The following is a 15,814-nucleotide window of genomic DNA, read 5'->3' as shown; positions in this document are numbered from 1 at the left end:
TGGCACTCGCCTTGTAAAAACGTGTGCAAATTTTCTCAACGTAAATGTAAAATAGAAGATAAATTGAAATTAATCGCCGAGCGTTTCAAGTCATCGCCTTTTATCACCGGCCGCTAATTAAGGACGGCAGAATTAATGCGTTCGTTACGTATGGCCGAATTAAAGTCGAGCGTATTTTAATTTAGATGACGCGATATCGGCGGACGGAATAGCCGGCCTTCTTCTTCCCCGTAACGGTCTCATTAATAAATCTGAGCCGGAAGACAAACGAGCGAAGCGCACGAGTTTAGCAAATTCGCGTGAGTGTATTCGGGCATTCGATGTCCCTCTGCAAGCGTCCATATTTGAGTTACGATTTACAAGCTTAATATCGTGCCGTAATCAGTCTTATGAAGTGGCACATGATACATACGTGTGCACGCGTGTGGGAGTGTATGTGTACAGGTGGTGGATAGTACAACCCGGTCGCAATAGTCAGTGGACGTAACGTGGATTAAATCGAAACCAGAATAATGGAACGCCCGTGCGCATTATTATTAGTTCACGCTGGCGCTATTAAACGGCGACGGTATGCTCATATTCGTATTAGAAATGGTTTTATCAAAGACGATCGGAGGATCAAAACGTCTTCCTGACTCGGCAAGCTCGATCCGTGTATCGAATCAATGTATTTTTAGTCAATGTATTATGCGCCTCGTTACTCATCAAATTGAGAGCACTTAACGATTTGCTAATTGAAACGCCATTCTCCGAAATCAATCCCGGGTGAATCCAACCCTTTAACGGACGATCCGAAGTGCGTCGTATTAATTCATGCTGCAAGTTGCTTCCGCGGTATCCTCCTCAAGTTTACACTCAAGTTCATGGAATAATAATGGCCAAGTTTGTACCGTAAATTGTATGAATTTCAATCACACCGTCGTATTCAACATTCGCATTAGTCGACACTCGGAGCGCCGCAGCCGGCAAGTTCGTTCGTGCTCTTTGCATTTAATTTGAAATTCTGAATTCGCAACTTCTAATTACAACCGGATAACCGGTTTGTCGTCAGAACGTGAAGAACGTGGATGTAGATTACTCGCGATTTTACCTGCGCAAGCACAAAAGAACAGCGCCGCGACACTCGGAAATCTTTCGGACGTCGCGTAAACTCTCTAAAGTGGTCGGGAGTGATCGTTTTTCGGTCGGGGTGGTCCGGGGGGCCTGGCTACAGAATGCGTTCGTCTCCCGAAGAAGTTCGCGAACTGCGGATACGTTCTTCCTGGACTTACCGCTTCGGTAATTCGTGCAAATCGCCTTTTGCCAGAAAGGAAACTGCACTTTGCCGCTCGTAGCACTAATAGCCTATGTAACTCTCGGGCGGGGGCTGAAAGCGCGCTCTCATCCCCTTTTTCTCCCCTCCCCCTCCCGCCCCTTCCGCGTTCCCCGCGCCTTTCCTCTCGTCCTGCTTTTTATTTGTCATCCGCGCAAGATGGAACGTGGATGCAAAACGGAACAGGGTAAAACGGAAGCGGCAAATAAGTCCGTCTGTGGAACGCGAATGAAACAGTCGGGACACGCGAACGGGAAATTAGCTTTGTTGCGGGAGACGAACTTTAACTCACTTTATTCGCTATTATTCTCCCTCTCGGCGCCGGCGCTGCGGCGGATTTTGCGGCACTTCCCATCGCGATGCCCGCGACCTTTCCTCTACTTCAAGCACGCTTCTTGAATATCGTATGAAAGCGCAAATGGACGGGACTGGGCGCGGCGCATTTATAACCCGTTATCGGCCCCAAAGAATTTCAGCCGGCGATCGCAATAACACGCCGACAATGAGCGTCGCGCCGCGCCGCGCTCGCGAGCGCTCATTAAATATTATCGCGCTACGAGTTTCATTGTGTTACGAAAAGTATTCCGTCTTCATTAATATCGGGCCCGCCTGTCACCGCGGCGGGACCCGCCGGCTGAATAATTTATGAGCTGTATGAGCAATTGAAAGATTCGAGCTGGCAGATATCGCGGAAACGTCCGCGGCTTCGCGGGATTACTTTAATAGAACCGTAATCTACGGGAGTTAGGCGAGGGTGGTTTACGCGATGCGGTTCACACCTTTCCTTATCAGGCATGCCGTTCTGCTAATGGCCGGTAAGAAAAAAAAAAGAAAGAAAAAAAAAGCACCGCGTACATATTTTAAGACGCCGGTAAACCAACTTACTTTCTTCCGTCGCCGACTGGCACGTTAGCAAGTTAAAAATATTCCAAGAGCGCTGATAGCGTCACGCTAGTTTTTCTCCGGCGCAAAAAAAGATCATGTAAGCTGCATGTAACTGACTTTTTAGCGAATCGCGAACAGATTTTTCGGGCGCTCTCAAAGACCGTGTTTGCTGTGCTATCGTATCGTAATATTTGTCGCGCTAAAAAATGTCGTCTAAAAAAAAAAAAACGCGCATGGCATCTGAGAAATGCGAAATATAAATATTCCCGAAATATATAAATTATTTTACATGCAATCATTTGTGACATTTCGTTCTGAAGTATTTCGAATAAAACTGTTTTAGTATTAGAACAAAAAAAAAAAAAAAAAAAAAAATTAAATTGAGTAAAACATAAATATTTTATTGAAAAGCATAACAGGAGATATGTGACATACTTTCCCCCATTTAAAGTTATTTCGAACGATATTGCAAATATTTTAGGCCGTTTTTTATTTTTCCCTTTTTCACATTTTTCTGGCTTTTAACCAAGCGTGCCGCGGTGTCTAATAAAAGCGATTACGCAAATCGCGCTCTTTGACCGCGATCTCTCTAAACAAACAGTTTTTGTCGAATAAAATAAACGGAATAAGTAGCAGCGAGCATGTGCAGATACTCTATTTGCTTGTGCATAACCAACATGTATATTTAGAATATAAACTTGAGGGGCATAATGCTGCGAGAACAGCTGGCAATATAAATAAAACATTTCAACGGAGTAGCTCTTAAATAACAGATAACGCGAAATACCATTGAGAAATTCCGTGTTCTGCGGTGCTGCCGTTGAAAATAAATGATTAGCTTACGCCCGCAGCGAGCGGGCGTTTTGCCGCGAGCGGCGGAAAGAGCAGAACCGTGTCCATCCTGCTTAAGAACTTATTATTTTCGCAACATTAAACTAATAACAAGTTAAAGTAAATATTAAAAGACGCGTATAAAGGGAAAAAGTAAAAACATTCTCGAAGCTTCGGGTTATGAAAGCGTATCGGGAAAAATCTTGACGGTTCGCAAACTCCGGGCGCTTCGAAAGTGTCTCCGTGTCTGTATAAATAAACGTTATAAACTATCGCGCGGATCGGGAGGGTGGTTTTTGACGCGGGCGCGGCTTTCTGACGGGTTCGCATCGACGCTCGCGACGGCGGGAGAAGCGCGATCTTTCCGCTCGCTGCTCCTGTCGGCGCAGTTGATTTTTATTCACGCGTCGGCGCGCGAATGAACGAGCGTTATGATTTGTTGCAGGTGGTGCGAGCGGCCAGCCCGGTTCTGTTACGCGTGATTGTTCTCGGCGCCTTCTTCATATACTGCACGGTAAGTGGAATCCCTGTCTCGCGCGGTCTCGGCACCACGATTTTCCCGGAGCGTTTCATATTCATGAGGGTGGTAACGTCGGGGTCCGATAACAAAGCCTTGCTCGCGCGCATGCAGAAGCCCGCGCGACTCTCGCTCTATCTTTCTCTCCGCGCGCCGCAGCATCCCGCCGGGTTGTAACCGCATCTGTCGCGGCGACTGCCGCCCCTAACGTATGCACGCGCCCAGTGCGCCAATTATGATAACACATAACTCGCGATATCGCCGTACGCATCGGTCGAGAACGCCGTGCATCCGCCAGCTATTAACGGCCCTTGTGCCCCGCTAATTAAAGCGGACGTGCGAAACGCCGTTGTCCGGACCAGCAGAAAAGCCCCGTTCCCTTCCCTCCCCGCACCGCCGTGGACTCCCGCGAGGAATCGTAATCCATCGGTTTTCTGTCCCGGCCCGTAATTACGACTTCGCTCTCTCTCTCTCTCTCTATCTTTCGCGCGCGCGATCTGATGTAACTTTCGAAATACCCCTGGAGTTATGAAGTAGTCGCTTCAACCGTGTTAAATTGCAGGTCTTTGCAATTAAGCCGCTAATCAGATTTCTCCGCGAGTGCACTCGCGAGAGAACAACTCGGAGCGACGGATCCTTGACGAGCGAAAGAACGAAGCGAGGAAGGAGATGCCCTTCTTATTACGCTTATTACTATGCGGATTGTTATCAGATTAGGCGTGGTTCTCGTTGCAGCGCGGTACTCCCGTTTTCACGTTGACAAGCGCACGGATCACGCGACGGGGTGAAATAATTTCAGACATCGTATTCCAGATACTACGCCGAGTTTTGACCCGTACTGACAACCAACGCGGCGCTTATTCCGCGCACGTTCTTACGTTATATATCGGGCTGATAGCGGAATTTCTATCGCATTTCGCAAACCCGCTTTATCGAATCCGGAACGGATCCCCGTCGAGAAGTCATTTGTATAAACGTAAACCCCAGGGAGCTCTCGCGTATCCACGATCTTCGCTCGTCTTAAGAACGAGCCGACCTAAGACGTATGCTTAAGTCATCGCGCGAAGCGAGATGCTTAATTAATGGCTCGCGAGATATTTAATTTAGCTTTATAATTCCCGTCACCGCCGCAGTTGAAACGGCTGCGTCGTTACTCGAGATTTCTCGGGCGAAAAGTTCAAGCGGTTTGCTGCCGCGGTTACATCTTGCTTGAAAAAATAAAAAAATAAAAAAAGAAAATAAAAAAAATAAAATAAAAACGCAATCGCGTTATTTCGAAAGCAGAAAAATCACGTCTGAATTCGTTTCTGCAGCGTACATTGCAAATGAGGTTTTTCTTTACATCCGTTATTACTCCTCTCTCGAATTCTCTTTTTCTTGGGCGAAAAGATTTCTCAGAGGATACTCCGCAACTTTTGGATTAATATTTTTAAAAGAACTTTAGCCCCGGAAACAATCGATCGATTACTTTCTTAAAATTTCTTATTTTTACCTCGAGATCACTTTGCGATCGTTTTCGCGTTATTAATTGCGCATCGTTGCCGGAATAATTAGTTGTCGATTGTAACGAAGCGGAAACTATTTCGCGCGCACGTATCGCGGGGAAAACTGTTAAACGATGAACTTTAAATTGTAGTCATTAAACGGGAACTACACGGGCGCAGGCATTCGGTGTTTACGAGAGGTGTTTGCAGGGAAGTGGTTATGTGACACTCGCCTATACCGAAGTTGCGCGCAGTACGTTTCTCGGATTGTTGAATTTACTACGAAAGTTTAGCTGAAGCGACAACAAGTACGCTGCCGGGGAGTTCCGCAGTCCCACGTGGCGTTCGAATCAACAAAAATTAAACCTAATGTTGGCGCAGCCGCTTCCGGTAAAGCGGTCGAGAAGCGAAACTCCGGTGATATACAACTCGCTCCTCCGAAATATCTATGAGGTGAAGCCCCTCCGCGACCGTACCTCGTTTTTTTTGTTCTTTTTTTCTTTTAGCACATCCCGACCACGTCGAGATCTCATCAATGGAGATTTGAGAACAAATTTTTTAATATAAAGTACTTTTAAATATTCAAGCTAAATTTTTTATCTGGGTGGCCGCCACCCAGTATGGATTCTGCGCGAGTATCGAGCCGCGAACGCCACGTGTAAGCACCGGCAACGTGATCCTCTCTGTCAGAATGGCGACGTGATTTTTCTCCCGGCGGAGTAATGGCACGGCCGTTGAAGGGGGTTAGTATCAAGATGCGGCAGACATTTCAGGTTTCGGAACGTCGTCGCGATGGGAGAGCGTGTGCCTACGTAATGTTTGCTCTTACGAGGCACCGACTTGCCGGATGGCTTCGCTTAAGCTCGAAGTACCATTCTTAATGGAACGTCATTTACCCCGGTTATAGAGGGATACCGCGGCGCAGATTTCTCCCTAAACTTTGGTGTTACATCTCACTCCTTGGCGGCGAGGGGCCACGAATGTAAATCGCGCGATACAGAACCCGGAAAGTCGGCGTAACCGCTATCGTTAAATTTTGCGGGTGAGGCGCGTGCGTGCCGTCCGTAATTTCACCTAGTTCGTCGATCTCGTAACGTCTTATTAAGACAAAACTGCGTTTCGCAACTTTACAGCATTTCCGAGAACCCGGGCTTAATTCTCGAGCGCGAGGCGAAAAAATTCACGGTAGTTGCTTCGCGAGAAAGAAAATTTATTACATTTTTTAACGTTTTATTTTTCTTTTTTTTTTTTTTTATTGCGTAGATGCGTTTTTAATAAACGCGAGTACGCGCAATAGGAACGTATATTTATGTAAAAACCGTTTTTGCTCACGCCTCTACACTATTATTAATAGATTTGTTTTTCTTGTATTTTAATAAATTTCTCTCTGCTATCTTATTTTCTTTCTCTCTCTCTTTCCCTCCCTCGCGCGAAAATCATCAGTCTCCGGGAATTCTAACGTGTCTATGAATCCGTGTTGGAGTCCGAAGTTTATGCGATGTCAGAGCGTCGTGTTACACAAAAGAAAAATCGCTCGAAAGTGCTCGTTCAGCGAGAATTCTGTTTTCTTTTTTCGCACTGTATTCTTTCCCCCGTGCTTTCTACACCGGATTTTCCAATATTATTCAGATATTATTTTCACGACAACTTTTTTCCATAATACTGATAATACCTAACGGGCTTCTTTTTTCTTTTTTTTTTTTTACAAATACCTAGAAGTAATTTAGTTAAATAAAGGTGCGAAGGGAAGGCGGCTATTTCCCTCGTTTTTATTCGTTATTCACTACCTTCGGGAACGAAAACGGCAAATTAGCTTCGCGAATTCAGTCAGCGGCAAAACAGACATTAAAAAAATTTAAACAACGAAGTAGAAATATCATTAAACGTAATGATGTTTTAATAAATATACGTTCACGTTACGCCTCTCCCGCGCGTTGTGCGCGCGAATACGAAAATGATACGTCATAATGTATCATTTCCGTATCTGATATGTTAAATATAAATTATTTAGATATTAGTTAATGATCAGTTTCATCATTATGTATGTATATCGCGGACGCATATATTTCCACAACGGTACATAAACGACTGTCGCGGCGCGGCCGCGTGATCCAGCGGGCGGCACTCGTTACCGCTTTCAAAGGCGCGTATCTGAAGTGCTTTAAATATTACATTCTAATTACGTAATTACGTGTGACCGGCGGGGCCGCGGATGTAACGAGGCAATTTATCGAAATGACGCGGTGAAAATTTACACGATTGGTGGATGCGGGAGTTGGTGTGTCCCTCGTGCACGAACGTCGGGGCGCGACGCACGATCGTCGGAAATTGCTCACGCAGCATCGCGCCTCGCAGGAACATATATGTTCGCTTGTTGCAGACGATAGTAATGTACCCCCGGCCAAACATCATCACGTGCACCGTGCGCGTATGGCTACGAGAAATTGGCTTTTCTCTCACATACGGGGCACTCATGCTCAAAACGTGGCGGTAAGTGTACCTCTCTATGACATCACATTTCGGTCACTTCGTGACTGTCCCACCCTATTCCCGCCGCGACGACTGCGTAGTAAAAAAAAAAAAAATTGCATGCAAATCGCCAGCTGTAATATACAGCTGCGTACGGTACGCGAATTTACGTAAATTTTTACATTTATGCAAATAACTACGAAAATTCCTACGATTATTATTTAATGTAAATTTGCTGAATTTTTAGAATGTAATTTTTTATTATTATTGTTGTTGCGGTGTGTGCATATGTAACTTTTTTTTTTCCCCCGTTTTTTTTTTCTTTTTTTTTTAACAGTGTCCCACTCTCCATCAAATTTTACTGTCATGTACATTCGATTTGTTATATTCATCTTGACCCATTTATCTCGAGCGCTCTCTCACCGTTTCTTTTTCAATTAGTTTGGAATTTTCCTCTCGCGTTCTGTAATCGCAATTCGTCTTACTTCAATTACACTTTGAGATATATATTTCGATTATTTTGTAATTTCTTTGATATTCTTAATTTAATTAAACTGTCAAAGTGTTAAGTCTTATAAAAATTAATGGGAATTGATATTTTTATTTATTACTCCTTTACCGATATATTTTCCCTCTATATAATTTTACGCTGCAATTTTTACAACGCTCTTTTACACTGTTCGAAAATCTGTCAGAGTTCATGCAACATTTATGAGCAGCTCAATTGTGTCGTTAAAAAAAAAAAAAAAAAAAAAAATTACAATGCTATTGATGTCCGCCAAATATCACGCTCGCAGAATATTAATAGATCTCGATCTACAAAATGCTACCAGGCTCACGCTGTTTAGAGCGTTAAATTTGTAAACTTCCTGATCGAGAACTCGGTCAGTCAATCGGAAAGAGAAATAAACTAAAAGAGAGTTGTTCAAAACGAAAAGAAAAAAAAAGAAAAATAAAAAGATTCAACGAGAGATTTATGCTTGCAGAATATCAGTGATCTTCCGAGTGAAATCGGCGAAGGCCGTGAAAATAACAGACGCGAGCCTGTTGAAGAGGCTCGGCATCATCGTTCTGACGTTCAGCGTGTTCCTGAGCATAAGAACCCTGGTCGCACCCCCCGTCGTGATCGTCGCGCGGACCGCTGACGATCTCAAAGCATATCTCTGCCGAACTGACTGGTGGGACCACAGCTTCACTACTCGTGAGTACCGGCGCGTCGTGCGTAAAAAAAAAGGAGGAATAAAAAAGGAAAAAAAAAGAGAGAGATAAAAAAACCAGATATCGAGTCGCTTTAATCCTTTGCTGCACGCTCGGTACCTTCGATACCGCGGACTCCTGCAAATCGCGAACCGTATCGTAAGCCCCGGTGAAATACGAGCGCGGAGTTATCGTATACACACTCGCGCCCGTGTATATTGAACCTCGCAGAAAGTAGGCGGCATTGGATTAACTTTGCTTTTATGGAATGATCGATCCCCCGCGCGCACGTAAGAATGCGATCGAAAGTTCGCGAGAGTTCCTGATGAATTAAACTCCGGGCTCGCTTTTCACCCTCGGGCGTCTTCCGCGAGCTCTCGCGCCGGGGCTTACCCGTTGAAATATTTAATATAGAAAGTTGCGAGGGGCCGAGGCACGGCGGATAGACGGTAAACAAGTCTACGGGGAAGGTGGAAGGGAAGGATTTCGGTTTTCCAAAAATTTTCACCGTGGAACCCTATTCTCGCGAGGGGGAAAAGGGGGTTGGGGCGAGGGCAAAAATTGCGCGGGGCGCGTCCCGCGGGACGCACCAAAGTAAATGAGGCGCGAAAGTGAGCATCTGTCTCTCAGCGTATCCCCGGTATCTCGCCTATATCCATAAGTTCCTGTATTATACGTGGCAGGTAGCATTAGTTCGTATTACCCGCTCCATCCCGCGCCGCACGTTTACGTGTGCCTCTGTCTACCGTCGTAAAATATTTAGCGAGTCTCTATCGTTGCGCTTCTCTTCCCGTCGGAAAATCGCTCTCGGCGGTGTATCAAATTAATTTACATTAAATTAGAGGCATTTAACGATCGTATCGTTGTACGCGTGCTCGCGCAGTTAATACGGCATTATGAAGGATTAGAGCGTATTAGAGATACAATATACACACGTAACGTGTAATGCGGAAGTTGGCGCGCACGTGAGCCATATTGATTTAGTAATATTGCAGCTGGCCGGGCGCGATTTTAAATCAAGATGGATAGTGCGTGGCACGTAGCGGCTTCGAGTGGGGCAACCTTGCATTATAATTAATTCGCATTCATCTGCCGTCAGAGAGCAACGCAAGGGGCATCACTTTTCCTCATAACGATCCCGCGGAGAAACTGTCCGGCCCCGCGAATCCTGGGCAAACACGCCGCGCCGCAGCCCCGAAGGCTCTTAATTCCTTAAAGCCCGCGGAATTTTACGTTTCAACGGTCCGACCGTTGAATGCATAATGCGACCGTCAAGTGATCTGATTGCGTTGCATCTGACGGTTCCCAAGGTTGCCTCAATCAGGAAACACAAGTAAATCGCGATCCATCGATCTCCCCCCGATTTGCGGAGTCGTAACTGGGACGCAAATTAACCCTCTAGCTCCGGCTTTGCACGCGTACGCGAATCGGGAACGGAAATGGAAAATAATCCCGGCCCGCGAAGTAAACGCGCCCCGAGCTGCGATTCCACGGGCCTTTCGGCGAAAACATTAAGCCCGCTATTGTGACTAATGCGACTTGGGATTTCGCGTGATTTCAGTCGAGGTCATGTTCCTCGTATGGGGCATCCGGTTGTGCATCGTGGTAAGAAAGACCCCGTCGGAGTTTAACGAGAGCCGATTCATTTCGATGGCGATCTACAACGAATTTCTGCTATCAGTCTTCCTCAACGTTTCAATGTAAGTGCGCGCCACGAGGCCTTTTTCTCACCTCTCGTCACTCGCTCGATTCCCTTTTTTTTCTTTTTTTTTTTAAGCTTTTTTTTTCCCCTCCCGAACGTCGCATTCAGAGCGATTCTCTTAGTCGCGAAAAGCCAGGAACAGGATTTTTTTTTCACGATTAAGTCCATAATTAAAATTCCCCGGAATTTTATATTTCAAGAATTTACCCCCGTGGAATGCATAATGCAAGTCAATTTGGAGCGACCCTTATTTTAAATGTAAATACTGTCGGCGGTTTTTCAACATGTTCCGTCTTAACTGCAATTTAATGACAGACTTCCTTGACGAATTTATAATTAACTTTTTTTTTTCCCTCCCCAGCGGCACTCGATATCGCGAGTTACACTTCGATTTCTTTTTTTTTTTTTTTCTCTCTTTCTCGCGAGATTAAACGGCGCGGCGATAAATTCGAAAAAGGTAATGTAAATTTTATTTCCGCCGCGCGGTTGCTCCTTCTTTGTTAAAGCTAGCCGTCTAATTTTGAAAAAAGGGAAGGCGGCGGTTGCGCGAAGTCGCATTTATCATTAAAAACTTAATGCAATCAAGAACGCGGCGCGTCCCCAATTTAAGGATGCAGTTAGAATTTTCGAGATAACGGAGGAGGGGCGGGGAGGAGGAGGGGGGGGAAGATAAAAATAATGGAAGATCTGGGACACCCACACAGTACAGCGGCTCGTTCTTACGTCACGAATAGCGCTTCGTGCGGCTAACAGCTCTGAATAATTTCTTTCCCGTTGCTGCAGGTTGTTCCTGCAATCGCCGGCCAATCCGGATTTATTGTACATCATATTTTTCTGCCATACCCAGCTTACCGTCACATTGCTGCTCTGCCTGATATTCGGCAGTAAAGTAAGACATATTATTTATTACAGGTTTACTAGATGGCAATCATGCTTTACGGTCCGACACGCGCATTGTTACAACGTATCGATTACTGTGCACGCAAACTTTTTATTAATTTTCTTTTCATTCTTTTTTTTTTTTTTTTTTTTAACTTTCTGTGAATTATTCGAACTTTACAGTCGCGCGTTTTGGATGCATGTGGACTTGAATTAGTTCAGCAAATTTAAATTAGTTCGCAGTTTTCACTCGAGAAATTAAAAGAGGCTTCGACTTTTGAAACGTTAAATATTAAAAGTAACTCTCGCAGAGAGTTAATAAAAATATTTTTTTTCTGTTTTTTTTTTTTAACGAATTTCATGTATAAAATAGATGAAAGTTGGATGATGTTTGATCAACCGCAATCAGTCTATAAATGGATCGTTTTCTTCCCTCCCGTGGTTTACAGAGAGAAGCAAAATAGAAGTTTGGTATCGTACGGGGCTGAAATTCAATCGGCACGAATGAGATTAAATCGCGTAATTTCCGTTTCGTTTTCTATTTGCTTCTTTCTCCTCTCCCTTTCTCTCGCTCGCTTTGCAAGATTACCGCAAAGTCCTCGGTACTAGCTTGAATAGAAACCCGGCGCTGTGTAAGTTTGGTTGTTACATACGTTGCATTTAACGAAGGCTTACGTGGTGTTCCGCGACGGTGGGAAGGAGGAGACGATCGGTAAACTTTGCGGCGCGACCGGCAAGTTCCTGGGGAAAAGCAGTCGTCCGCAAGGCACTAGCAACCAGACCAACTCGATATCGCTTCAGCAGGGTAATTTTGCCGAAGAAAGCGACTCTGTCACGGTAAGCACTCCCGGTAAACTGAAACCGTTTCATCCCCCGGTCCTGAAAGCGCGCTTCCACACCGGAAGCTCGTACCTCACCTGAATATAATCCCGGCCTAGATCTAGACTCGCGACGAATTCTGATTGCATTGCCTTAATGTTATCCTAATTTCGAATCATAAAGTTATGAAGTCTCACAACCCGCAAAGTTTTAGAATCCTAATCCTTCAACCTGTAAACTGTTTAAAGCTTAGAGCTTAAAACTTTAGAGCCCGGATACTATTACAGAATCCCGGAAGGATTCGGAATCTTAGAATCGCGAAATAATAAAATTTTGAAATTTTTAAAAAATTCTCGGAAGTTTAGAACAGTCCAAGAATGTCTCTTTTGCTATTTGAAACGCGGCAAAATTTTTGCACCTTAGGCTATTGGTGTAAGGATTAGGATGTCCTCTTTTCAGGACGAATTCCGCCGTTTGCTCAACCAGTTAGAGATCCTCAAGGAGAAGAACATATTATTAGGAAATCAGGAGCTATCCAGCAAGCTGGCAGCTATGTTGGACGCTTCGAATCGAATCGAGGCTCAAGTGTCTACTATTCAGGCCATCTCGACTAGCATCGTTCAGTTGAATGATCTCAATAAATCGACGAAGGAGACTAATCTCGGACAAGCTTGTCAGGACCAGGCTCGCGCAGGTAAGAACTTTAAAAAAAGCTGCCAGCTGAATTTCTCGCGAAAGGATTCAATGGGATTGCGAAACGCGTTATAACCTTTTTCGAGATTAAAGCATTCGGAAATAAAACCTCGTCGATAAAAGTTCTGTATGAACTAAAGGAAAAACATTTTATATATATCTATATATATAATATACATTCAGAGCTCAAAGCTAGTAGTCGGAAATAAAATTGGAGGAATTTTTCCAGTTTAAAAATGGCACGGATTTAGCAATAATCGTGGCTCCGGGGACGGAAGATAAAATTAGAAAAAGTATAAAATTCTGACAAAAGCGGTGTACGCGGCCGGCCATATTTCATTTGTATTTAAAGTTGGAAATTAGGGGACAAGAAACTTGTGCCCGATGCGTTGGAGGTCCGGGGAAAAGGAAAATAAATGGCGTTGCAAAATAAACTGCCCTGTAAACGGGGGTCTGTTAAATAAAATTTACCGTGGGCACTGGGAGTCTAAACGAGAGCTTCATTTATTTATGCTTTTGCCTTTGTATCCGTTTCGAGATAATCTATTAATTTTTCACTGCGTCTCGCGGAGCCCTGAGGGCGGATAACTCTACCTTTTGTTTAGGTAACGGTTCTCAGGGCGAAAATCGATGTCGCGCGTGTATTGAGAAAAACGGTCTCGGGGGAAAGGACACGCGGGATACGTCGAAGGATAATGAGACAACGGAGTCGAGGAAAATTGGAAAAGACATCGCCGTGTCAACATCCTCCAAGCACGGCATTGAGGACGCCGGTAGGGAAATGTGTCACGGGAAGGATGGCAAGGAAGCTGATTTGAAGGACAAATCCAGGAGCAAATCCGGTCACGCTAGAACGCACGCCATAGTTATCAACCTCGACGACAAGAGCAGGTTTTCCGAAGAAGTTACCGTGTAACCTTACCTTTGAGTCTGAAGAATAAACGGTAATTGCAAATAAACTCAGCCCGCCGACGTTTTTAATTAATTCGAGACCGACAACGTTGACGTGAGTGAAAATATTATTTATCGCCTACGTTAAAAAATTACGAATATCAATTAATGGATCCTCGAGAAGATTGACATTTGCCGGCAACAATCGATTTACAGAGTTCCATAAAACGAATGACTAATGAAGAAAAAAAATTTTTTTTTTCCTCCCTCCTCGTCATTAATAATAGCTGATTCTGTCAAAAACAAAAAAAAATTTTCGCTCGCTCGAATTCACAAATTTATACTATGAATAATTTAAACCGACATTTGAAAGAAGTTTTTCGTAATTACTACGGTTGATTGATCTCCCGATAATCGGGAGGAATAATAACTCCAGTGACAAGTTAGGCGTTTTAAACGTCGTAGAACGTCTCGAGGACTGTCGGAGCGATTTGCTGAAACGGCGATTTATCCGCGTGAAAGTTAATTAAGCGGCCGTTTAATCGTCGTGAATAATAATCGATCGCGTGTTAACGAGAGACTCGCGGCACATATCGATTTTTTCATATTTCGGTGTATATCAAGTATTCGTGGAGTAGCAGAAAAAAAAAAAGAAAGGAAGAAAGATTTAAATGGTTAGATTAATCATACGGTTTGGCATTTTTGAGCGGGAGCCGATCATATTCTAGTGCGTCATTAATGAATCGTTCGTTAACCCTTAGGGAGTAATCCGCTCTTTCCAGCGGTAAATCGATCTCAAGCCACGGGCTTTCCAAGATCAAATTGTGCTTCGTCAGCGTGTTCGCGGATTACAAGGTAGCCTGCACCTATAATTATGTATTAAAAGCGTGTTAAAGGGACGAGGCTCATTAACCCTTTCCAGCTCCCCCGATGGCGCGCGGCGTTATTTAAACTGCACGGCCGTTCTAATTAATTTCCTAAGGACGTGTTAAACGTTATGCGATATAAATGTGTAATATATAACATATTGCGTTTTATGTAATTACAGTACGATTACGATTAGTGGGACGAAACGATACGAGATGTGCACTGAACCGTGTCGCATGATGTTACATTATATTGTACCATACGTATTTGTCAACGATATACCGTTGTATTATACTGCAAATCGAGATTGTACTTGGACGAAAAGAAAAAAGAAAAAGAAAAAAAAAACGAACGTAAATGTCAGTGTGAATTTATCTAGGAAAGCAGACCGCTCCGAAAGATTATCTGGGCTCGAAAGGGTTAAGGGAAATAATTTTTTATTCTGTCTGTCTGTCTTCGCTAAACGATCTTGCGTACGATGTGTGAAGACGTCAATAACGATTCGCTCAATAAATCTTACAATAATTTTATTGCAATATAAATGCAAAGCTCGCGAATCTGTGAAAACCGCTTCAGTTGTTACTCATGCATTTTAATATTCTTAGAAACGCTCAAGTCAGTCCATTTTACAATTAGATGAATTGCTAACTTCTTGAATTACGAACTTTTCGCTTCTGAGAACTTTTGAACCTCGAGTTGCCAATTTTTCTTTTTTTCCTTTTTTTTTTTTTAAATCTGCATTAAATGTTATCGTTATTTTTTTACAGACATTTTCTACATATCAAAAGTCTAATCTGTTAAGTTTCTATAAATATTTCATTTCGTTGACGTTCAATAGCATTTTATATGACAGTGATACAAAAGTAATTTCATGTATGTACGTGTGCATTGCTCGCTGTGACATAAAATATTACTTTAATAATTACCGTCGTTGGCCGTATAGCTTACTGTACGTATAGTTTAAGTCAACGCGTTGCATTGTATATAAAAAAAAAAAATGCATAAATATTAAAATTGATGAAGGTGAGATAATTAACGTTTAAATCTGACATGCGATTTTGCACCTTGCAAAATAAACAATCTTATGCTTCAAACGTAACCAGCCGTTAAAGTAAGAATATCCTACAAGTGTTAAGCTCGTGTAATTATTAATGTGAAATCTGCGGAAAACTTATTTGTAGAAAATAATAATAATTAAGGGAAAATATTTATTCCTATGGAAACCGAATTTTGTTTCTTCTTTTCTCTTTCTCTTTTCGTAAAAAAAA

General features: G+C 43.5%; 1 protein-coding gene and 1 long non-coding RNA gene across 2 annotated transcripts in view; one reads left to right on the top strand and one right to left on the bottom strand.

Annotated features, from left to right (window-relative positions):
- The window catches only part of LOC139109070 (probable G-protein coupled receptor CG31760), a 53,418-nt gene extending 37,644 nt beyond the window's left edge, over window positions 1–15,774 (top strand). The window contains exons 5-12 of the mRNA XM_070667887.1: window positions 3,474–3,542; window positions 7,410–7,519; window positions 8,485–8,699; window positions 10,257–10,395; window positions 11,181–11,286; window positions 11,946–12,113; window positions 12,555–12,789; window positions 13,394–15,774. Coding sequence (XP_070523988.1) covers window positions 3,474–3,542; window positions 7,410–7,519; window positions 8,485–8,699; window positions 10,257–10,395; window positions 11,181–11,286; window positions 11,946–12,113; window positions 12,555–12,789; window positions 13,394–13,704 — 1,353 coding nt within the window. The 3' untranslated portion in view covers window positions 13,705–15,774. The remainder of the gene's footprint in view (window positions 1–3,473; window positions 3,543–7,409; window positions 7,520–8,484; window positions 8,700–10,256; window positions 10,396–11,180; window positions 11,287–11,945; window positions 12,114–12,554; window positions 12,790–13,393) is intronic.
- LOC139108819 (uncharacterized) overlaps window positions 1–15,814 on the bottom strand; it is a 66,716-nt gene that overhangs the window by 48,798 nt on the left and 2,104 nt on the right. The gene's annotated exons all lie outside the window — the stretch shown is intronic.

The sequence above is a fragment of the Cardiocondyla obscurior genome, linkage group LG16 (genome assembly GCF_019399895.1).
Source record: "Cardiocondyla obscurior isolate alpha-2009 linkage group LG16, Cobs3.1, whole genome shotgun sequence".
Classification (NCBI taxonomy): domain Eukaryota; kingdom Metazoa; phylum Arthropoda; class Insecta; order Hymenoptera; family Formicidae; genus Cardiocondyla; species Cardiocondyla obscurior.
The sequence above is the reverse complement of the archived record's forward strand: the minus strand, read 5'-3'. Positions and strand labels throughout refer to the sequence as shown.